Source organism: Salarias fasciatus, chromosome 3 (genome assembly GCF_902148845.1).
Source record: "Salarias fasciatus chromosome 3, fSalaFa1.1, whole genome shotgun sequence".
In the NCBI taxonomy this organism is placed as follows: Eukaryota; Metazoa; Chordata; class Actinopteri; order Blenniiformes; family Blenniidae; genus Salarias; species Salarias fasciatus.
The window spans coordinates 14,642,527-14,666,956 of NC_043747.1; the positions used below are offsets into that span (position 1 = coordinate 14,642,527).

Below are 24,430 nucleotides of genomic sequence, written 5' to 3' on the forward strand. Positions count from 1 at the left end.
TTATTAGCGATGATTTTGGTCTGGGCCGCTTTGATGAATGAATTACAAATGATGATGGCGCACAGAGAGAGGGGGAGAAAAGGAAAACCATCAAAGAGGCAGAGGAGCGGAAAGAAAGTGAGGCAGTAATTGGACAATACCACCAAATGCATGAGCAGAAAATTGAGTGGAGGGGAGCACTAATAAAGGAATGAGAGCCATGTCACTCCACTGAATGCTGGGTTCCTCTGGACTCATAATTACTGCGACAATGAGCGGCGGCGAATACAGTGAAGATGGGAGTCAATCTCACCCGGTACAACAGATTTAATTGTAGAGTATGCAAGGATTTAAAAAAAAAAAAAGAAAAGAAGAATAGGAACAGCTTTGCTTGAATTCTCCAATAATTCTGTTCCACTCGGATACACACACACGTACACACACTGCTCGAGTAAGTCCGCTCACGCTTGAGGTGCCCCACACGCGACCTTCCCCGGGTCAAAGATCACTGCTGTGGAAAGCGAGTGCGGCTGTTCCTCCAGTGCTGGAGGAGCCGCTGTGTGTTTCTTCTGGTCAGGGGTCCTGGAAATTACAAGAGTTAACGACGAGGGCGCGTGAGCAGCCTTTACTCCTTTAACCTTCCCGCTTCCGTCTTCCTTCCCGCTCTCAGCGAGTTTGTTTCGGGAAGTCTTCGCTCCCGCGGTTCGCTTTATTCGGGGGGAAAACAGAAGTTACAGACTTGGAAGAAGTCATCAAGCTAACAAGCGCGGAAACAACACAGGCGTCTCCGACCGGCGAGAACAAAGGTGAGTGACGGCTCGTTAATGGCGACGAGGAAAATGAGAGGTAATGGCACTGAACTCGCCGACAAGAGGGGAACCACGGCGAGGCGCGGGGCTGTTTGTAGCGAGCGACTGAAGGCGCTTTTTTTGTTTTCTTTTTTATTTAAGCAATGACAAGCCAGACGAACATACTTCCTCTAATTAGGACTCAACCTATTTTAAAACTCAAAAGGGGTTTTTCGGATTGACGAGACACACACACACACACACACACCGAGAGAGCAGTGTAAAAGGTATCATTAATACATGGAGTGATGCATGCAAATGCGCGCCAATAAAAGAAACAAACAAGAGAGGGAAACGTGTTGGGAACACACTGGCAGGTGTGAGTAACGCTGCCTGGCTCAGTGAGGAGGAGAGACAGCTGATTTATGGGGTGAATTATAAGATGAACGTCACACCCTTTTCCTGATATTCAAATCTGGACTGATAAGGGAAGAAAAGAGGGATAAAAGAAGGAAGGAATGAGATCTTACAGCTCGCTTCAGGTGGCAAATGCGGCTAGTTTACATTCCACTGGAGCTGCATGGTTGGGATTTAAAAAAAAAAACAAAAAAAAAAAGTCCACTCAATTGTACATGACATTGAGAATGAAGGAAAGCGGCGAGGGGAAGTGGGAGAAAGGAAGAGGGAGGAAGTGAAACGAGGTGTTCAGTAACAGGAGGCGGCGGAATAATGGGAACACCGGGAGGAGACGGGAGCAGCAGGATTTGGCCTCATTACACGCCGCCTTTTTGTGTGCAGATCGAGCAGAGCGGAGGAATCCGAGGACGGGGACGGTAAGGGGATCCTTCGACATGAAGGGATGCAAAACATTGATGAAATGAGCGCTGCTTTAATTGTTTACTGTGGTAAAACTCTCGCCTGCGTGATGACTTTTTTTTTTTTTTTTTTTTTAATGCAAAACAGGTTCATGCGAAATTCAGACAACCTTCATTCTTAATTGGTGGGAGATGAAACAATGTTCTGCCAGCGAGGCTACAAAAAAAAAAACAAGAAATGAAATGTCAACGCTGTCCTTGTTAGAAGCAAGCAGTTTTAGAAATGGGAGAAAAACAATTATAAACTGAATTATGCACTTTATGGACATGTAATTGTCAGAATTTTTCTGCTTATTTGAGTTTTTTTTTCTCTAATGTAGCAGCTGACTAGTGAAATGTGTAACACAGGACTGAACACAACACGCAACCTTACAGTTTAAATAAGAAGAACTTTAATTTCAAATAAAGGCCGTGGCTACACTCTCCTGCACTACTTGGCACTTTCACCTCCAGTTTGCATGTTCTCCCTGTGGGCTTTTTTCTGGCTTCTCTGGTTTCCTCCTACAGTCCAAGAACCATGCGTTAAATGTTAAAAGGCCTGTCGTTTTCCTTACTCCTTTATCCATATCTGACTTTTTAGGTTGCAATTTTTTTCATGCACCTTACTGTACAATTTCTTTCGAGCGAAAAAAAAAAAAAAAGACAACAAAACATTAACCTTTAAACCAGCTGAATGCCGGCAGGCGAGACATAAACTGAGTTTCATTGCGCGTTGTAAACCGATGCGTTTATCTGATTTTCGCGATAAACATCTTGAATCTGTGCGTGTTTAAAAGTCAAATGATTTAAGATGAAACTAATTTTGCTCTTCGGCGACAACATCTTCACGTGTTGGAAAAACAAAAGCAATTACCATTAGATAAAAACACACATTCAATTAGCTGGTTTCAACCTAATCTTGGTCATTAAGTACATCATTAATGCTGCTTCGAGTTGATAAAGTGAATCCTGAAGAATGTCTCCGAAGCAGTCACTGCAATAAGTTCTCATTGCATTATTGCTCTAAAGTGGATCAGCAGGAAGTAAAACAGCAATTTCCTCTGTGTGTGTGGCTTTTCTGAGTTTCTTCACCCCGAGATTAAAAGCATGCGCTATCGGTTAATTGCTGAATTTAAAGTGTCCATGGGTGTGAATGTGAACCTGTGTATAACTGGCCGTGTCCAGGATGAACCAATAATAAGAGCAATAGACAATAGCTATCTTCATCTGCTAAAACTTTGAATTTATTGTTGTCTCGAACTGTTGTGGTTTTTAATAAGTAACATTTAGTTAAATTCCAGTCATATCTGCATGATACGGTTACATCGAATCGTACTGAAATCTAAAGTAAGAATTAAAGGTGTCAGAGCTGATTTGAACTTACTTAGATAAAGATCCACAGATGTGAAGAGTTTAATGGACTGACCGCTAAATAGAAAAACTTGCAAAAAACTGATACATGTAAACAGATGGAGGCGAGTGCGCGACAAGCACCCGTTTCATTCACTCTGTACTGTTTGAAAAGAGATCCAATCCATCTCTGCTGCTTCTCCAGCTGTGAACAACAAAGTCACAACATTAACTCATCTTTACTTTAACACGGTGACGCGATTTCAGGCTCCAGCGAAACGTCTTCATCATCCAGTTATCACGCCGAGGGAGGGAAGGGCTTCTTGGAATCACCTTCGCGTCTCGCACAAAGCTAAACTGATCACAGAGCTTACGCGCCAAAAAGGGCCGGGTGGATACAGCAAACGCGCCGGCTGGAAGAAAAATAGATTCAAGCACAAAATGTCAAGGCGCTGCTTTAATACCCTCCCTCTCGCCTTGCTTGATCCTGAAGTGCGCTGTCCATTCCTCCCCGTCACTCTGCCGACAAGGCTGCCGCTCCCCTCGCGCCACAACATCCATCACTCCTCAATGCACTAACCCACAAAAACCTGACGGTCTACCTTCCTCTTCCCTTCATGAACCAAAGCATCAACACCTTTTTCACATGAAACTAAAGTGATGCAGAAGTTAAGTCTTGTGATAAATCCGAGGAGGAAATAAGAAAACTAATTTCCTTTACTGCGAAGGGAACATGGAAAGCACGAGTCCAAATCACAAGAATATTCAATGTGATGCATATTTTTTTCTCCGGCGTTGCCAGAGTGGGCTTTTCCCTCCCTGAGCTGCAGGAAAAGCTCCTTCACTCAAGAAAACCAATTAAAATAAAAAAAACTACTTAAACACACTAGTCCACGGCATTGCATGAAGCTGCTTGAAACTTATGTGATTATAGATTTAATGGAATTCATGCGCGTTTTTAATCAAATCCGATTTCGAAAATTTCTAAGTAAACTCTCTCGGCTGTATGTTTATTTCATTTTTATTGCTAAGTATTTTCTGGGAAAAGGCCATAAGGGTTGAGTCACAAAACACCGGTTTTAAAACTGTAATAAAAGATTGCGCACCTTCTTAAATTCATCACATGGGAAAGTATTTTATGTTCCGCGCGGATGATTTCCTGGCAGACTAGAGAATTACAGCGTTCACATAATACAGTAATCTAGCAGGAACGTGAGCTCGCACATATTTCACAGCTGGAACAGGAATCCAGAATTAAAAAGGAAATAGGGGGGGGGGGGGGGGGGGGGGTTGTTTTTACCCCTAAAAGATACAAAAGAGATGTTGTGCTTTAGTTCTTACAGAAATGTAAGGAATAAAATCTTGATCTTTGTGTTCCAAAATAATTAATTTATTGGCTGAACAGCTAATTGTAGGATGGATGATCTTTTCAAACCACTTTCCAGCCAGGTATCAACGGCGACTGAATTACTGTAATCAAATGCACGCATGCCGATTAAAATCAAGAGCGCTTTACATTTAATTGTCATCGTCAGAAGCGGTGGATGTTCGACGTCCTCGAGTCCTTCAAGTCCTCTGATTACACTTGTGCAAAAGTAATCATTTGCTTGATCACGGCGCGTGCCAGAGTGGATGTGGTTGTTTGTATTTGCTCTTCAACTTGACCAGACGGTGCAGCAGTGAAACATTTCATCAGTTTAAGGTTCGATGCACCAACAACTAACCTAAAATGTTGGGAAAAAAAAAAAAAAAAAATGATTTACTTCTCTTGGACTTGAAGCAACCGCCCGTCCTGAGCTCGGATACCCCAGTGGCCAAAACCCTACAGCGTGAGAACTTTCTTTCCACTTTCCACCGCGCTGCTCCGTCTCTGACCTTCTTAGAGCCCTCCGGTGATTATTTATTCATGTGTCCCTCAAACGTGGCATTCCTCCATCCCAGCTTCGCTCTGTTGATTGTGTTTGGTTCATCCATATTGCATGGGGACGGTGGGAGGGGCTGGCGGCTCTGCTGACCTACGTATTGGAATGTTTTCCAGGCTCAAAACGGTGTAGAAAGGTAAAAAAAAAAAAGAAATAAAGGGTGAAAGAGGTATTTTAAAAGCAAGAGATAAGGATGTGTGAAATATGTACATTATTTTAAGGCGAGCGCTAGGTGAGAAGTTGGAGTTCAGCAAAGCAGGGGGAGGCGGAGAGAAAAAAAAAAAAAACACGGGGGTGGAAGCAAGATAGAAAGTCCTTGAAGTAGAAAGGTCACCAGTTATTCCGCGGCTACACTTCTCGGCCAATTTTCACAGAACTAATGCAGCCTCTAAGTGAGAGCTCCGCGTCACGTAGATGCTATTTAAATAGCTTTAATGCCTCGGCATGCCAAGTGCAAATCAGGTGCGAGCCGGAAATATAGGCTGTTTATTTCAACACTGCTCAAACGCTTCAGTTAAATGTGCTGATGGAGTCAGGTTATATCTGTGGCACATAAACTGCTAATGAATAAAAACAATTGCCCCCGGGGGGGGAAAAAAAAAAAAAAATAACAGACTTCCAATTCTTTTTAAATAAATCCATGAGAACAACATTTTGCTCTTTTCGACTGGAAGCAGGAGACGGATTTTTCTGATCGGGAAACCATCGGCGCAAGTGTAATTCAATCAACGCAGGAAGTCAAAAATCAGTGTGTCGAGTGATTAGGCCGCATTTCACTCACAGCAGAGCGATGGGAAGACCAGAATCCGAAGGGTCTTTTAATATTTACTGAAGGTCCGGTCAACTCATAGGATCATTCATCATCGGCTTGATCGGATCAAGAGAAATCACAACAACGAAACAGCGGTTCTTCCCAGCATGTTGATGTTTTTCTGCATATATTCCCATTTATCTGATTGATTTTGTCCTTTCACAGCTGATTATAGGAGAAAGTAGTAGAAGAGGAGGTGAATTTCACAATAAATTGGGAAACTCTTCATACGGCGAACCTAAAACCTGAAGACATCACAAGACAAGATGCTGACGCTTTGTAAAAAAAATCTGATGGTGGACAGACGTGTAAATTCAGTGTATCTGATTACTCCAGACTGGCAGATATTTACAGTGAGGTAAACCGACACACCTTTTCCAACAGCAGTTGGCGTGAAAAACATATCATTGATTAATTTCGCTTCACAAAACAAAGTAAACTTTCAAGAATTAATCTTGCTTGCGTTCCCGTCCAGGCAGAATCCCTTACATGCACTGCAGTCTGAGCGTTGGCCAAAAAGGAAAAACATCCCTGGCCAGTGAACCTTTGAGACCTGAGCACCGCTCTGTGTCCACCTGCTTTCTCTCAATATAACCCAATTACTGAAAACAAACTAAAGAAGCAGTTTTTTTAGGTTCAGTTCTAATTTGCCATTTCATTGCTCTAAATTGTCTTTCATTACCATTTAATTATTTGTAAAGCACATTCTGACAATGTTAGTGCCCATAAAAGTTAATGGGGAATCAGCAAGAAAGCACACTTAAGAAAAGGAAAGGGAGAAACACAGGAGGAGGAGGAGGAGGAGGAGGAAGAGGAGAGGAGGAGGAGGAGGACGTGGGCGTAAAGTCTGGGGTGAAGGGCAAAAGGACCTGACAGCAACGGCATCTGGGGATCAGACTTCATCAAGCGGAGAGACGTCTGCGGAGACGCAATAAGAAACGGCACATATAGGCGAGCAGGCATGGCGGATGTGCGCCCGTGGACGGATGCACACGGCACTCGCACGCTGACCTTTGAGCCTTCTCGCGTGTGACCGGTGTCAAACAAAGTCACTTTCATTTTCACACAAGAGAAACGCGGGAGCGCTCTCCGCTGGATCCAACGCCGCACGGCCGACGCACAGCTCAACGGCCGCAGCCTTACTCTCACGTGTTCTGCAAACGAAAGACGGATCGAAGATCTAACAAAACAATCACACGGTGCAAATCCAAAACCAAAGCCAGGACACTTTCCAGTGAAAAACGCCGTAATGACTTCAGAGTTAAAAGGCCCGACTAATTGAAGATGACAAAGGGTCAACTGGGACTCGGACAGTCACTCCTTACAGCCAAGGTGTGCATCGGCGCGTCGCTGAAACGGCGGTGCAGAGCGCCGCGCCGGGCGTCACTCCCAGCCGCTGTGGCAGCGTTTGACCGGCGGTCACTAAAACTTGACGACACACCAGAGCAGCAGAAAAGTGCTAAAAGAGGCTCCTTCGTGTCTTAAAGAGTCGTCAGACTCACATCGTCCCAGCAGGACACTTCGTTGTCTTTGTGCGAGGGTGACTCAAGGTTCCTAAAGTTTCTAGAAGTAGAACACTTCATGCTGTTTTTAGTGATTTTAGCATTTTATTTGAGCCATTAAAGTCCTTTTGACTTTTATATATTTGGTCTTTTTTTTTTTTTTTCCACAAACTGCCCTTGATTTGAGCTGTTTTAGCCATTTTGTAGCCTTTTCAAATGCTTTAGCTGTTCTTCCTTCTCAAGCTATTTCAATTTTAGCCATTTTAATTATTTTCACTTTTTGAAAGTCTGGTGTGCAAATGAAATAAAAATCAAAACAACACGAAAGAATTCACTGACCGTTCTTTAATCAGTGATTAAAGGCCAGTTGTGGAAAAAGGTTTAATGGCTTTTTTTTTTTCTCTCCTGTTTTTTGGGAGCCATCAGCACCCACCGATAATTAATAAATCACCACAGCATCTCTCAGCATTGTGACTGATCATACTCCTCTCTTTCTAAATACAGTTTATTGGATTCTGACCATAACAACACACGATTTCTTCAACACTATCGTCCCTTCCCTGGACTCGCGTAACCTCTATAGTCGCCATGCTGCGACGACTGCGTGGAGCCTTCATATCTAGATGGGGTAAAATCTCAGAGGAAGCTTGACTTCATAAATAATACAAGCCAGAGATTTACTGAATACATGGCAAAAAAAAAAAAAAAAAAATATCGAAAGCCATTTTGACAGCCACGGGGAATTCAAAACCGGCACGAGCGCAGTATTCCCGGGGTCATGTCCAGTTAAGTGTATCTCCCACCGAGTTGAACAGAAGAGCATATCCGTAGCATCCCGCTCTCAGATCCCGTATCGAGAGATCTGTGTGGGCCGACATAGAATATTCACTTTTATGAGTCCCTGACATGTGGTGGAGATCATAATAAATTTAAAACAAGGAAATGGGATCATAGAAAAGCAAGAGTATATGATAAATGGTGGAAGCCTTGAGAGGAAAATCCTGCATTACCCTGAATGTAAAACCTGGACTGAACGGACGGACCTCACTCGCTTTCATTAGGCCAACTACACCCAAAAACTGTGCGTTTGGTCGATCATTTATTTGTTCTCACAATGTTTCAGTCTTTATCTGTTCTTGAGTATATTTTAATAATCTCTCAAAATTGATTGAAATGTCAATATTTGACATTGCTTTTGGATATGCAAACTCTGAAAAAACCCCTCAATCACTGCCTGTGTGTTCGTGTTGATGTGATGCACACACACACTCATTCATTATTTACCACTGCAGTCCTGGGAGTTAGCATGTTTTCTGGAGGAGCTCTGCAGCTGCGACTGTCTGCTCACACTCAACTACACTCAGACTGACGGTGAAGATCCGCTGTGTTTATATCGCTTCTATCCCACCTTTTAAAGCTAATTTAAATCCTTAATGTCTTCTCACCTCGTTTTCTTTATCGATTGATATAATTACAACAGCCCACAAGACGGATCATGAAATTACAGCCTCCGAGCATTAATATTTAACATTTTCATGGATTCCAGAGATGTAGACTCATAATTGTTTTTATTGGAGATTGAACAGTTTGATTTGATTGGTATAAAACATTTATTCAGATAAAACAATCCTAAAGATCTTTCCACCAGGGAAGTGCGTCTGCATAACGCAATAAAGAACACTTAAGTGTCTTACACAGTGTGGAACACTGTCAAATTATCCTCTATTTACCGGTTTATTAAAAACAGGTATTAAGAAATCAATGTATGAGTTTGCAAGCTTGCAAAAACTCTCCTCAGTCAGACTCACTGGAGTTGGAGTTCATCCCATCAACACAACACAATCTGGGCTTTCATTCAGGACCGTGGCCAGAGTACTCAGATTACTTGATATGCACATTTCAGGCTGTGTGAAAGGAAGAACATGCAAACTTTACATGCAAATGTGATTAAACTGCTGTTTCCCCCCCCCTAATTTCTGACATTAACATAAAAAAAAAAAAACACTTTTCCTGCTTCATAGGTATACTGCGTTAAAGCAAACTGTCCCAGCTTGCAGACATCCTTCACAGCTCCTCGCTCAGGCCTGTGAAACGCAGCGATGTCCACGGTGGCGAACCGCGACATACCGAAGGTCTCAGGAGTCACTTTAGGACAAATCCTACCTCGATCCTCCCCGTGTCGGGCTGGAAGCCTCTGGCCGGGTCCTCGGTCGTCACTCGGCACTGGATGGCGCAGCCGTTCACCCTGATCTTGTCCTGCTTCAGGCCGAGCTCCGGCAGGCTGCGGCCCTCGCACACGTGCAGCTGGGCGTGCACCAGGTCCACGCTGTGGCAGAGAGAGGTGAGTGAAGTGACTGACAACCCGAGTATGGTGAGAGTAGCCCTTAATTTCCCTTGATATCACTGTAGAGAGCATTTTTCTGCACACTTACACCGAGGTTTAAGAGAGCGGCAAAGCCATTTAGTGGGGATAAAAGATTTTCAGCTATTCTTGGCCTAAAATCAGGATGGAAAGGGGGTGGAGTTGAAGTGGAAGTCACTTTTCTAAAGCTCCTCTCCCTGGAGCAAATGAATCTATGATGCATGACAAGAAAACAGTCCCTGGTTGATGCCTTTTAAAACTTCAGCAGTGATTCGACGGTACTGAAACAAAAGCTCCAAGGGAAGCCGTAACAAAACATTTAATTCTCATAACCTCGCCCGAGAGACAAATCGGCAACACGTTTCCGTTTGTGAGAATAACCGACGACGAGACGACGCTCCTGCGCGTTCACCTGATTCTGCAGCAGAGTGGGATTCAGAGCGTTTTCCTAAGAACTAGACCGTGAAATTGTTGAGTCTTTATTCAAAACGATGTGGACACGCGGCTGCAAAGACATCAGGTCTGCGTTGTATACATTTCTGTGAATAATGACAGAACTGGCAGCCAATAAGTCAACCAGTCAAATAGGACTTGACAAATAACACACGATTGCTCCTTTTTCAGCTTCACTGGCTCACTTAGAGAAACTCCACTGTCAGTCTGTTATTTCAGTTTTTATTATCGTCAGTAAAGCAGTCCGATTATTTTCTATAGCTTTGAAAACCAGAAATATCTCAAGACTACATGTTGACTGGCAGCTTTTTTTTTTTTTTTTTTAATTTCTTCTCCCACTTCAGTTTCTGCATTAAATTGTACGAAATATTTTATTCACGCCTATCTAGAAATGTATTTTCTCCCAGGACCAAATGCATGCAAACATGCAAAAGTAGCGCCACATTATGCAAATGTGCATTCAGTAATTACCAAATATAAGGAGGTATTTAAATATGAGTGGGACAGAATAGAGGGGGTTTTTTTCTCTCTTCCATTTACATGAATTGTAACCCTTAACATCAATTTTGGCTCATCTGTATGCATTTATTTAAATGTAAAGCTCGAATGAGACTTGCTGGGTTAAACTTCACGACCTTGCGGAGACTAAAGCGGAGCTGAAATGTGTGTGAAGACGCCCGTCCTCGTCGGGGCTCTTTCGGTTTTAAATGCGGCCGTGGACGGACGCGGCGGGCCGGAGCGCGTAATTCTCAAACGGCGGCGTCCCGGCAACCCACCTGCCGCCAAACATCAACACACTCGCACCACCGGGACACCTCTCTGCCTCGAGGGGTGAAAGGAGGACGGTGGGGGGGGGGGGGGGGGGGGGGGGCACACACATTAGTGAAACAGGCTTCGGTCGCTGGCTCTCCACTCCTCAACGTCTCAATTATCTTCTGTCCACATTCTGGCCAAGCAGAAGGACAATTATGCGCCAGCCTGGTGTGAAATGTGTTGGTGGAAAGCACAGATTTTTTTTTTTTTTTTTTTTTTTCTTGATAACTTGGACGGGCATTCAAGTTTGTGTTTTTTGTTACGGTTGCATTTAGATGTTCAATTTTCTGAATTACTCCAGTTTGCGTCCTAAAGTAGCAGAAAGAGAAAGTTGAAATGAGCCCCTTCACCAGATCTGCCCAGAGCAGCGGAGATGGAAACAGTCCTCCTTCCCCGTTCTTTATTTTTTAATTAGGATGTCAATTTGTAACCAGACTGAGAATAGCAACTAGTAATCATGGAGTCCAACACACTGCCAGCTCCCCGGGGCAGCGGTTTTTTTTTAACAGGCAGAGCATTTCAAATGATCCATTTGCTCCTTTTTTTTTTTTTTTGTAACTTGATGAAACGCTGGAGTCAAATATTTGGGAACAAAATTATGAAATGTATTAGATAATGTGTCTGTTAATTTTTAATTGATTCTTCAACTCTCAGCCTGCAGTGACATTCGCCACTGGTTTTCTCCGGTCCGGAAAACACACAGTTGAAGTTAACAAGTGACTCTAGACTGACCGTAGGGTTTTTTTTCTTCCTAAATGTGTTTTGTCAGCAGTTAAACAATATCAGCAACTTTGCAGATTCACAAAAGATCCAGAAAGAAGTAAAAAACTTAAAAGACAAGCATCGAATCCATGAAGTGAGGAAATAATGTGCTCTAAAGGAAGATTTTGGGAGATGAAAGTCAAACATCTGGCCTCCATAGTCAGACTTTTATCACTTATAGATCAAATTTTTCCCATTTTTCCGCCTCCTTTTGCTTGCATAAATCTTCCACTTTGAAACCATACGCTAACGCTGATTGAACGAGGCCCCTTGAGAGTATTATGAAATATCATCGTATACTAATTTGACTCTGACAAATTAAAGGGCCTGCAGCAACATCTGTCCCTCAGTTCATCCAGTTACTGAATAAAAGTCCTTTGTATCGTTAGCAACTTCCACAATAAGCACGGAAGACGAGAGCAAGCGGGAATTATCCCGTAAGAACGCACAAGTTTCTAAGCCGGTGCTGGTAAACATTAATTGACCTTTTCAACGATATAGATGGGCACGAGGAACTACTAGCTAATATATTTTTATTCCTATCATTCTCTGCCCTTCCGGGTCGCTGACACATTCAGATGCAGCGGAGAAAATGAAATCTGCACTAAAAGCCGTTCATTATCTGATTAGTATGATTCGAGCGCGACGATTACAATATTTGCTGATAATCACGGACATTAAACATGATAAACCCGCCACGCGCATCGTGTGAATGAGAGAGCCGGAGGCAAAATCTGAGAATCGCTTCTCATTACGCAGCATAATTTTGAAGATTTCACTTCGATACGCTGCTGCGTTTCTTAACTCGGACAGGGGAAGATTACTGCTGATGTGTTGGATCAATTACAGAAAAATGCTTTTCTCACCGAAGTCACGGGCGACTGGCAGCCTGCAGGCCGCCGCGGTTCCAAAATACAGGTTCATCATCATTTTAAATCACATGTGGACATTAATTTAATTTACTGCAAATATATTAAGAGTTCATTTGAAGGTACAAGGATATCAAACCCATGCCTGTTGGGGGGGGAAAAAAAAGCAGGATTTTAATTTATTTTTTTAAATAAATTCGCTAACATAATTTACATAAGTGGACAATGTAACCCTCTGGGAGTGAAGATGAAATTTATATTTTTATTCTACATGAATTTGGATGTGCATTAGGTAACAAAAGAGCAGGAAAACTATGTTACACATGCAGAGTCGTAAAAATAAAATCACGCTGTACTCATGAGTTGCAATCCTACCAAAGAAATTGGATTAGAGACCAATTCAGCTACAAATCTGCGTGACGTGAGCAGAATATAAACTGAAATAATCAAACCGCGTGCAGACCTGAGGCCGCCAGGAAGCGCGGCTTCACCTCATTATACCGGTTTGAACGACGGGAATTAAGGTCCACGCCAATATCGATCATAATATTTTTGGTGTAGCACTGCATGTATTCCCGAAATTAACAAATAATCACATTATAAGGAACCGAACAACACAATTTAAAAACTGTCTCTTTACGAGGAGCCACAAAAAGTTGTGCAGACAACCTGTTTTCTGTCTGGAAAGATATTTGCCGAAGAAATGTTTCCATTGTTTACTTGGAAGTTTCTTTTCTTCTGAATGACTATAAAATATTCATGAATTTGTATATTTAAACTATCTATGTTTTTTTTTAGCTAAACCTCCATTTCATATTGTGGTAAAAAGCTGAAAAAGCCCCAGAAATGTCAAATTAAATGTCTTCTTTTTTTTTTTCTTTTTTTTTTTTAACTTTCTTCAGTGTTTGTTCCTCAAACTTCGTCTCACTCCGACGTTTTTTTAATGTGTCAAAGGTACAAACTCTTTTTTGCATTTCTGACAATACTGAGGAATATATAAAGTCTTTTAAGATGCCGAGTCCAATATTTTACCGCATCTGACTGTTTGCAAGCCGAGCTTTCTCCTCGCTTGGGGCTTCTGAATAGCTGCCAACTTAGCGTTTGATCAATGCAAAAGGAAAATGGAAACCCCCACATATGTTGTAAAATGTGTCTACTAACTCGAATCTTTGTTTTTCAAACCGTTGGAAACTTTACCTCACAGTCAAATACATTATTCGGCATTTGGTTATACCGTCTGCGCAGCAACCTTGCTGAAGGCGATTGATGTTCTTTTTAAATATCTCCAACTTGCTCGAAAATTTAAAAATGAAAATCTGCCTCATTTACATGGAATGAACCGCAGAGCAACACGTCGGCCCAATAAATCACAGGCCGAAGATGCAGAACGAGGAGGTGCGTCTGGATTCAGAGTCTCTCCGGCGCATCGAGGGCTGACCTCGGGGTCCCAGCGGCATCGTAACCGGCTGGAATTTTCTCCTCTCGACACAGAAAAGCAGCGGTTCTGCTCTGAATTCCTTCCAGATGGATGAATGGAGGAATCCCAGTCCTCTCGGTCATTACCCAGAGCTCAAGGCCGCAGGTGAACACGGAGATGCAGATCAACCGGTAAAAAAAAAGAGAGCTCGGCCTTGCGGCTCAGCTCGCCATTCACCACCAACTCATCCCGGTAAATGCATAACTGCCGGAGTTTCTTCCGGCCTGCAGCCAATCGCACATTCCCTTCTCTCATTGTCCGAGAATAAAATCCAGACATACTTACAGGTTTTTCCGCCTGTAGGAGATTTCCTATCCGCAGCTTGGAATTAAATGTCTGAATGTCATTCTTAAGTTGTCTCGAACGCCTCACGTAAAGTTCACTTTTAAAAGAATTCCCATGAATTCCACACTTCAGCGCTAAAGTTCCACTTTAAGGATACAAAGACAAACCTATTTTCATAGCATTGACTTCAATGTAAAGTCATTAAACTGAGCAGGCTTCGCTTCTGGTGGCTTCAAAGAAGTAGAAAACGCTTTCATCTGAGGTGCGGGTCAAGGTCGCACACTCCTTGTTTATCAAATAATGCAAAAAGCTTCAACCCGCTTAACTGAAGTCTTCCAGTTTTTAACACTTCTAACCCCGGAGTGGATCTGCAGCGCAGCATAACACGCTGTCAACATTAACTGGGTCAACGGGAGCATCTTATTATTCGCACATCCTGCGAGATGGTGAAGGGTAGGAACATCAAAGTGAATCCGGTCTCCTCTCGTCCCGGGACGAGCGGCAGAGGAAACGTGAGTGACTTATTTCCATATTCAGGTGATGTGCTTCGGAAATACAAGTGATATTTCTTCCGTGACCATGTGAGGAAGTGCCAGAAACTGTGCAACTAAATTGCTACCTTTCTTTTTTTTTTCCTGACAAACCGCAAGATGATGGATTAAATGTTGTGATTAGTTGGACTGAATCAATTACTTTAAAAACAAGAAAAGGCTTTACTGCAAAAACCTGTGCATATCGGCGCATAAATGAAAATAGATTTTTCCATGCACAGCTGAAAACTCATAATACAGATATTGTTTTGTGCCACGAACAGCAACTTTGAGCAGCGATGTAGGTTTGTAATTTACTGCAGAAACGCTGTTGTTTGGATTTGTTTTCGGTTAGATGTAGTAACTACTTCTGTGTTTTTCCCCAGGTTTAAATCCTCAAGAAGAGCATAAAAAAGTGTAAAAAAAAAAAATAATAGTTGCGATGACTTTGTGTGCTGACCCCTGTGGTGACATTTAAGGATATTAATACTGCTTCTAAAGCAGCTCTCTAACGCATATGGTTCACATCAGTAACGCACCAGACTGCAGGCACGAAATCCCAAAGAGGGAAAAATGTCTTCCAAAAGAGGTAGATCAAAAAGGCCAGAGGCTCCTCGTGACAGGAACATTTTCTGCATTTCAAAGACGGGACAGACATTCTCCTTTAAAAGACGATCGTGGTAGAATCACTGCAGGTCGTCTTCCGAGTCAAGAGTGCAATGAAGGTTTCATTAAATTGTAATTCTATTAAAATGAATTATCATGTCTGCCCTGAGTTATGCTCCGGTTAGATTGTCGGGGTTGAATGGATCAGAGCGGGGAATGTATAATGTACTGACCCCCTGACTGCTGAGTGAGCACGAGCACGCACCGACCCATTAAAGTCACAAATACATCAAAATCCATACCGACATATGCACAGACCGAGACCTATGACGGTGGCGTAGCACTCAGGCCGTGCACGCACGACCCAACCCCCCGGCCTCAGTGGACGGCGCTCTGCATTATCACGGTACATGAAAAGTACATTAGCTTAATGCTGGAAGGAGAACCTGAGAACGCAGGCATGCCGTCTTTAAGTCCGACGCGCGCTCATACTTTCACGTCCGGCGACGGGACTTCGTCTCAATCTGTCACACGTGCACGCGCGCGCACACACACACTGAGACCATGAAGGCTCGAGTACTAATTGCATATCATTTTCAGTCGTTTCGCTCGGAGCTCGTTAGCGAGGGAGAAGGTGGTGGCGGCACGCCCAGAACTAAAAGTGGGAGAGGGAGAAGAAGAAAGGAACGAGCAGCGTGAGGGGAAGGAGGCAGCTTGTTGTGGCCACGGGAGATGAGAGAGGAAGGAACAATACGAGCGATACGCGGGAAAAATAGGCAGGGTGGCAAAGAAAATATGCCACTCCAGTCTTAAGATAATGGAAATTGAGAGATAAAATAATAAAAAAAAAGGGGGGGTATAATGACAGACATTCTTCTTGTTCAAAGCAAAAGAGCGAGAAATGAAGTCAGGGGAGGCACAGGGAGTGGGAGGACGGCGGAGGATAAAAAGCTGGCTGCTGAAACTGAGAGAACGAAGTGGGAAAATTGGGAGTGTGGAGGAGATTGGATTTGGCCTTGCTCGAAAAGGACAGAAGGAACGACGAGGGCAGAGAGGAGGCAGAAGGGAAGCGAGAATGAGGGAAGACGGTGGGACCGTAGTGGGAATCAAGGATGGAGGGAAACGATGGATACGAGAAACAGGAAGGAGGCGACGGAAAAGAAGTTAGAGTTACAAGAGGAAGGTGAAACAGAAAAGGAAATTATAGAAAAGAGAGACCCAACAGTGGAAAACAGCAGACTTTGTGGAAATAAAAATGAAGTTTAGGAGGGAGCTGAAGGTGAACTAAATTGTTTGACATTTAGGTAAATAGGCTCAGCTGCCTTCTTGCTGAGAGGAAGATGAGTTGATTGATATCAAGCCTTGATGCAAAAAAATATGAAGCAAAAAGATAATGCGGCGTCTGGTCACTCCGGCTTATCACAGAGCCGGGCTGCATTGAGGAACTGATACCCGGTCGCTTCGGGCTGGATCCGCTGTCGTCGGGTTTTGCCGCGATTAAAACCAACTTTCCCGCCGCTGCTCGGGTGGCGCGCTAAATCCAACCTCTGTCTAAACTGCTTCTCTAATGGTTGAAACAGGCTGTGGAATACAGCAGTTTCAGGGATGTAATCATAGAATGAATCATGCGTAGGGGCGCCGCATTTCATTTATTTTTTTTCTGCACCCTTCATCCTTTATTCCTTTTGTCCCAGTCTCCATTCCTCCCCTGCCTTCGCTCTTTTTCCACTCCTTTCATCTTCCACTGTCTTCGGTTTTCCTATGTGTGGCCTCGGAATGCAAAAACATTTACTGCTTTTGAAGTGAACACTTGATTTTGTAACTTCATTAGCGCGCTGACTGTTAGCCCAAGCCGTATCAGGCGGTGTGTGTTTTCCTCGGCATCTGTGTTTGTTCGCGGTTCGCGCGAGCTGCGTCTCCAGTAAATACATTTTTTAGATGGCTCCGGGGCAAGTGGTTAAAAGTGAAGCAGGAAAATATTTCTCATTTCTGTAAAACTAATGCAGACTCTTGTCTACTAAACGTACACACACGGCCACACAAACACACACACACACACAACTACTCTTGTCTAAATAAATGACTGGGAAAATGGCTAACGTGGTTCCAAGGAGAACTTGCAGGATTGGAAAAGCAGAAAAAAAATGTAGTATAAGAGAATAAACAGCAGGGAGAGACTATAGAGAAGATAAACACAACCCAGAAAAACCGAGAGGGAGAGATGGAAGAAATCAATCTGGAAGAAAAAAAAGATATCCGCAGAGGGAAAGACGAGGACAAAGAAATCAAGGGAAGTATGGAGGGCAGATGGAGAGGACAATAAAGAGAGTGTGAATTGAGCATGGGAGAATATGAAAGAACAACAAATGAAAATAAAGCTAAAGATAGGCAGGCGCAGTGGCGAGGAGGAAGGAAGGCATCGGGCCCTGCCGTCTTGTTTTGTATGAATTTCATTAGACAGTTTCAGACAGCAAACAGGAGGAGAAGAGGAGGAAGCCTGGGAAAGGGAGTGGAGGAGTGGAGAAACAGACAAGAGAGGAAGAGGGGGAGGAGGAGGAGGAAATGAGAATCAGTGTGACGCGCGGATGGCATTTTGACATCAATTCAAGCGACGGGCAAAAAAAAGAAAACAAAAAAAAAACCATGCTGCTTTTTCAACACATAAATGTAAACACAACCCGGGTGGAAATTTAGAAACATTTCACAGAGTATCGATGAAAGGGAGGGGAGAAAAGCACAGTGCGCACAGAACAGAATGTCGAACAGGCTCCAAAGAAATAATTGTTTTGCCAATTAAAGCAGAAACTGTGCCGCGTTGAATAGATGCTAGAAGTAGTGTTGAATGTACAACCGAAAAAAATAAAGAGGAGAAAAGCCGCCGCCGCAAGACAGAGGTGGAGGATGATGGGGCCAGGAGGCAGTGGGGGGTGGAAAATATAAACCAACATGAAGTGGCTATCCCAGCAGACACACACACACACACGCACACCCAGGATCCCATCTGATTAGATTTCTCCTCTTTTTCAGCTCACTTTCGTCCTCATTTTCTCGAGCCTCACTATCAGCTTATTAATTAATTTCTGCTTTCCTTGTTATGGAGCAGATGGAAGAGCGAGGAGAGGAATGCAAAATAAGTCCGGCGTCCAGAAGGCGGCGAGGAGCCGGACAAGAGAAGGCCGACAGGAGAGAGACGGCGCACGCAGATAAAAGGAGAAGGGGGGGGGGGGAGAGACAGAAAGACCGGAAGGAATTAGAAACGCACCACAGAGGAAGAACATTTTCACCCACGATGAATACAGTATCTTCAATCACACAAATTATGTAGAACTCCACACGCCGTCTGTTATGTCATTAAAGAATTACTGTCATTTGCATATAACGAGAACATGTGCCGAATTAATAAGCCGTCATTAATGAGCGAAAGGATTTCTGGGAGGACTGACCACCTCTGCTGTCCTTCAGTGATTCACATCATCAGATCTTTTGTCTTATGGTTGGAAACAGAAGGAGATGAATCATTATTTGTGTAACAGAATCGATCTTAATATATGGGTTTTTTTTTAAATGAAAACATGAAATAATGTTTCAAACAAGAAATAGGTGATTTGGTGTTAATATACTGACAATCTTTATCTCTACTGTATCTCTAATGTTTTGGATGGCAAGAGGAATGACCCACTACGGGAGGAGCAGCCGCAACTGGAACATAAGAGTCGTGATCACTTTAGGGAAACCTGCAAGGGACCAGATCAGTGACAGGAATAGACCACTCTGGAGACTTTATGTGAAACCATAATGTAATGAGAGAAAAACTCAGGAGTGTGTTCCAGGTGTTTTTATTAGCTATTTTAGGAGGGAGAGAAAAAAAAAAAAAACACACTTGGCCTGGCAGTCAACATGTGGCCTTTCTTTTGTTACTTTTACACACACTGGCAGCTTAGGATGATGTTATCATTCCTCTCTGACAAACGCCTTCGTTCGGCTCGCACAGTTTGATTTTAATTCACCTCACTTGCCTCCTCGCTGCAGTTTTACTGGGTCTTTATTCATCTGATAGCAATTCAACCTGCCAGTCAAGCTGTTTGCATGACACAGCTTATTTGAACTCGCAACATGTGGTTTATTAACTCCACAGCAAAAAAGCTCAACATGAGGCGTTTGCAAAGTGTTTGTTGTCAGGCGTCCTTAATGACTCAAACGCAGCACAATGGAGCGGCTCTTTCAAACTCTTATTTGTTACAAGAGGTGTTCGTCTTCGCTAATTAACCCCAGGAAACATGCATCGAGTGACGACTGCTAAGCTAAAAAACTAGAGTCAGTGTCACATTCGACAAGGTTCGGGACACTTGAGTTCCCAGATGGTGTACTTAAAGCACGGGACGCTTCTCTCGCTCAGTAATCTCCGTCGCGACTCCACAGCAGAAGGGGACTGTTTTCCAGCTGCTGTGGAGCCAAGAACCTCCAAACACAGAAAGGAATCATCGGGCTTCTCATCATCCGATAACTGTTCACACTGCACAGAAAACTGCACAGATACCTACATTCATGCAACCTGGCACTGCACACCTGTCCACCACTTCTGGAAAAACATTACAGACATCCTGTCACAAATCATGGGCTGCCACATCCCGCTTTCCCCCACCCTCTGTTTATTAGGAGACCTATCCACATCAAAACTTGATCATACACAAAACCGTTTACTTCTCGTGGCGCTAGCTGTTGCCAAGAAAACTATCCTCATGAACTGGAAATCACGGAACTCCATACATATTACACACTGGAAAAACCTCATCGACTACATCTCTCTAGGAAATACAAACTCCTCTGATACCCCCCACAACCCCATCTGGCAAACATTCATTAACTCTCTGTAATCATGACCCACAGCAAACCACTCTCACATAACATACTTATTGTTGTTTTTATTGTTGTTTTTGTTGTTGTTGTCATCATTATTATTGGGGGTGGCAGAGGGTGCAGTGGTGTTGGTGTTGTGGTAGCAGTGATGGTGATTGATTGTTGTTGTCATTATTGTTGTTATTGTTGTTCCTATTGCTGTTATTGTTGTTCCTATTGTTGTTATCATTGTTGTTATTGTTGTGATTGTTGTTGTTATATTGAGGTTTATTTATTTATTTATTTATTTTTGCTGCAGCTGTCACTGATGGTCATGATGCTTGAGTTTGTTGCCTCCACCCCCACTGTTGATATCCTTGTGTTTGCTATTCATTTGTTTTTGCTTTGTATAATGTACTTGTTGATTTACTTTTTGTATTATTATTTATTTATTATTTTTTTGTTTTTGTTTGTTGGTTTCCTTGGTGGCAGAGTTCTGTTGCTGCTATTATTGTTTTGATTATTTGGCTGTTGTTTTCCTTACAATTGTTTGTATATGTATGTATTGTGCACATGTGTGTATGTATGTATGCGGGTATGAATGTGTATGTATATCTTTATGTATATTTATATGTGAAAAAAAAGGGGTGGACCGTTATTTAGTTTCTTCTTGTTTTGTTTTTTTTGTCTTTTTGTTTTGTTTTGTTTCCACTGTTTTCTGTTGTGTGGCTTGTCGTGTTGCATGTCTCTGTCTGTCTGTATTGTTGGTTCGTGTTTGCAATAAAAAAAAAAAAAAAAAGAAAGGAATCATCGGTTCTTCAAGATTATTGTATCCATATTTGAAAAACTGGACTGAAAAATCAAAACCAAAACCGAGCTATTATAGCATACGAATAAATGGTTGATAAGGTCGAATGTGTCAATCATATCTGAAGTCATCAGAGTATAAATGTCATTGAGTAAACGGCATGTTGTGATATTTTAAAAGAAGACGGCAGCTATCTGACAATGAGAAATGGCAGGAACACGTCTTGATTTGTCAGCATGAGATTGGATCATCATCTACCAAACGTACCTGATTTGACATCCCTGATCAACGCGGACGCCATGTGAGATTTACACCTGATTCAACCCCATGCCGTGCCCCGGGTTTCAAGGCCTCCGTGGCATCTGGTATGAGAGCGGCCTCTCCGACTCGAGTTCTGGATTGATGTGTGGAATTGATGTGCAGAGGTGCGTTTGAAGATACCGTGCCGGTTGATTAAACATAGATATTGACCTGATGTCTGTGTCCACGGCTCCATATCGACGGCGTTAGGGCCTCCTGGTTCAGGACCTGGTTTGAAATGACTCCATCCACAAACCCCGAGTTAATTTTAGCGAAAGCCTTTCAAACATGAGGTTGAGTTTTTCCTCCGGTTATGAATTCTGCTTTGAAATGTTCCCACAGCGCAGTCAGAAGGCTCAGCGATGAACCCGAAGATCCCCGGAGGCCCACTGAACCCAGAAGAAGCCGAACCACACAGCAACACACCACACACACACACACACGTATTTATGCTCCATGTTTCTCTCTTATCTGTTTATTCCAGGTAGTGTATCTTAAAGCGAACAGCAACCATGTATCCATATGTTATTTTCATGACCTTGGAGAGGATAATGTACCTCAACTATTTCAACAGATAACCCTCATTGTTCCTCGAACCCCATGGTGTTTGACACGGAATGTGAAAATAAAGGGAAAAGAAATTCACGTTTTGGTTGTATTTTCCAAATTTGTATGCTGGAAACTGTAGATCTTCAGTTTCGTCTTGTAAGCACATCGACATGAACCGCATTTCTTGAGCAGAATTTCCTTTTGCAAATAACTGAGCGTTCAGCAGCCTTGAGAAAGCAGGAACCCTACAGCTCAGTTGGAGCGTCGCGCCATTTAAATCAAGATCTCATTTAAAGGATGACACAGGTCTGCAAGAGGAGCCACGTATGACAACTCAACAAATGCACACCAGCAGAGAGAGGCACACAAACACACACACACACACAAAAAAAAAAAAAAACCCTGAAAAAATGCAAAAGCCCACGCAGGCCTGATAAAATGCAATCCAAGTTCTGTCACTTGGAAAATTGCACAGTGGAAGTCACAAATAGAGAGAGGAAGAGAGATAAATACGGCTCCCCGCCCATCCAACGGACATAAACACACACACACACGCGCACACACGCGTATCTTCAGTCTGCACATCCAATCATTGATATGTGCATTTACACACCGCATGTACATGTATTGAAATGCATCTGCTGTAACGTCATTCGTCATTCCCACGGAAACTAACTGACAAACATATGCCAGGTTTGCTATGAAATACACACATACACACACATAAACAGACACAAACACGGTGTGCTATGAGTCACAGACTCACCCAGATAACATGATAAGGATAAAATATGAGCCTTGGCAGATGAAAACGGGGGAAACAATGAGGAGGGAGAGTAACATGCAGAAAAAGATGTGGCATGATATAAATGCCGCATGAAAGGAGCTTCGTGCACGGAGCACGTTCACTTGTTTAAAAGGCAATAAAAACAGAAGAAAACAGACAACAGTATCAAGTCAATCAATTAAGTGCACGCAGAATCAAATTAAAGGTGTTTTAGATCACAAATCTTCACGAAGATGTTTTTAGCGAAAAACTCAAACAGGAGAAAATGTCCCTTCGAGGAGGAGAGCAGCAGATTAACAAAGGTGTGATAATCAGGTCCAGACTGCAGGCAATGATCTGATAATTGAAATTTAATTGTATTCGGACAAATTAATCTCTATGACACAGTTTAATAACTTCAGGATCTTTTATTAAAGGCAGTCCTGGTCAGATATAGTGGTTAGCTCCTGCTTTTGGTCCTTTCATTGGATTAATGGGGAATTATATAAACTAAACTAATAGGAGGAAATCTTTAAAGTGGCCCTGGTATCGTGACATCCGGCTCCACGGCTGATCCCTCCGTAATTCTGCCGAGAGAAGGATATATGCTTCGGAGATATACGTATTTGCACGTGTTGATTTATTCAGCGAGCTGCACAAGTAATTATGTCTGCGTGTGGAGAATTAGTTCCGAATCCACAGCTCAAATTTTCCTTTTCACATTTCAGACAAATCAGCCATGAAATACAACCATATGAAGCGAGAGTCACTTGGGAAACTTGTGCATATACCAAAGATCAGCTGGAAATCATCTTAATTAAACCCAATGCTCAAAGCAGACTACCTTTAATATATGGGCGTACTTAGAAGTGGGCCTTTATTTGCATTGGAGAGAACTCTCCGTCGACACAGGCGCAGAACGGAGAGGTACATGAGACAAATTATGTGCAAGCCTTATTAAATAAAATGATCCTCTCAACAGGGCGCCCAGCTTGATACGCCAATGCGTGCACCTGCTGCGCGCAAGACAACTGTGCAAAGCGGCGGAGGTTTCTTTACGTCTAGCTGGGAGGGATTTCATCCGTCTTTTCAGCCCATTACATTCAACTCACGGCTCTCTGACTAACAGGCTGCTGAATCATTTGAATGCGAGCGGGCCCCGGCCTGGCAAGCCGCTCCGCCGGCTACCGTGTGGGAGTGACAACCTAACAATATTGACAAACATGACCCGCGATTGGTCCGTTCTGAAGCACACGGCGTCTCAGACACCTTCTCGCGGGGCCGGGGCGGGTCGAGCGCGGAGTGAATCAGCGGCTCACAAATCCCTCGTGGTTCACGGCCGCGTGATCGAGTCAGTAATAAAGCTGATATCCTCATTATGGAATCCTCCGCCAGATACATTTAAGCAGCTTTCTCTTAGGTGGCAGAATTGACATGAGAAAAAAAAAAAAAAGCTGCAGTCACTAGTTATGGCTTCTAGCTTGGGAAAAAAGAATTTCACCGCAGCCTCCCGCTGCTATCCCCAAACGAAACGCGAGTCTGTCCCAGGGCCTTACCCACGATGCACCTCCTTTTGATGCAGGATCCTCTGGTTTTTGTCAAGTCTTTGATACGACTTGGCTCAGAAGCCCCATGCCTGTGGAAAAGGCTTAGAAGGAATCCAAGGGGGATTACTGGACCAAATGTATGGAAATTACAGTTTCATTTATCATTTAGGAGATGGTAATTCATGCAAATTGCAGCTTCACCGTTTTTTCCGGGCTTGAGTTTAAATGCTGTTGCTCCAGTGTGGGTGAGCAGCCGTGTCA

The 24,430-nt window shown here is 43.1% G+C and overlaps 1 protein-coding gene across 1 annotated transcript in view; it reads right to left on the reverse strand.

Annotated features, from left to right (window-relative positions):
• pcxb (pyruvate carboxylase b) overlaps positions 1-24,430 on the reverse strand; it is a 277,811-nt gene that overhangs the window by 185,783 nt on the left and 67,598 nt on the right. The window contains exon 11 of the mRNA XM_030087167.1: positions 9,370-9,532. Within this exon, the coding sequence (XP_029943027.1) occupies positions 9,370-9,532 (163 nt within the window). The remainder of the gene's footprint in view (positions 1-9,369; positions 9,533-24,430) is intronic.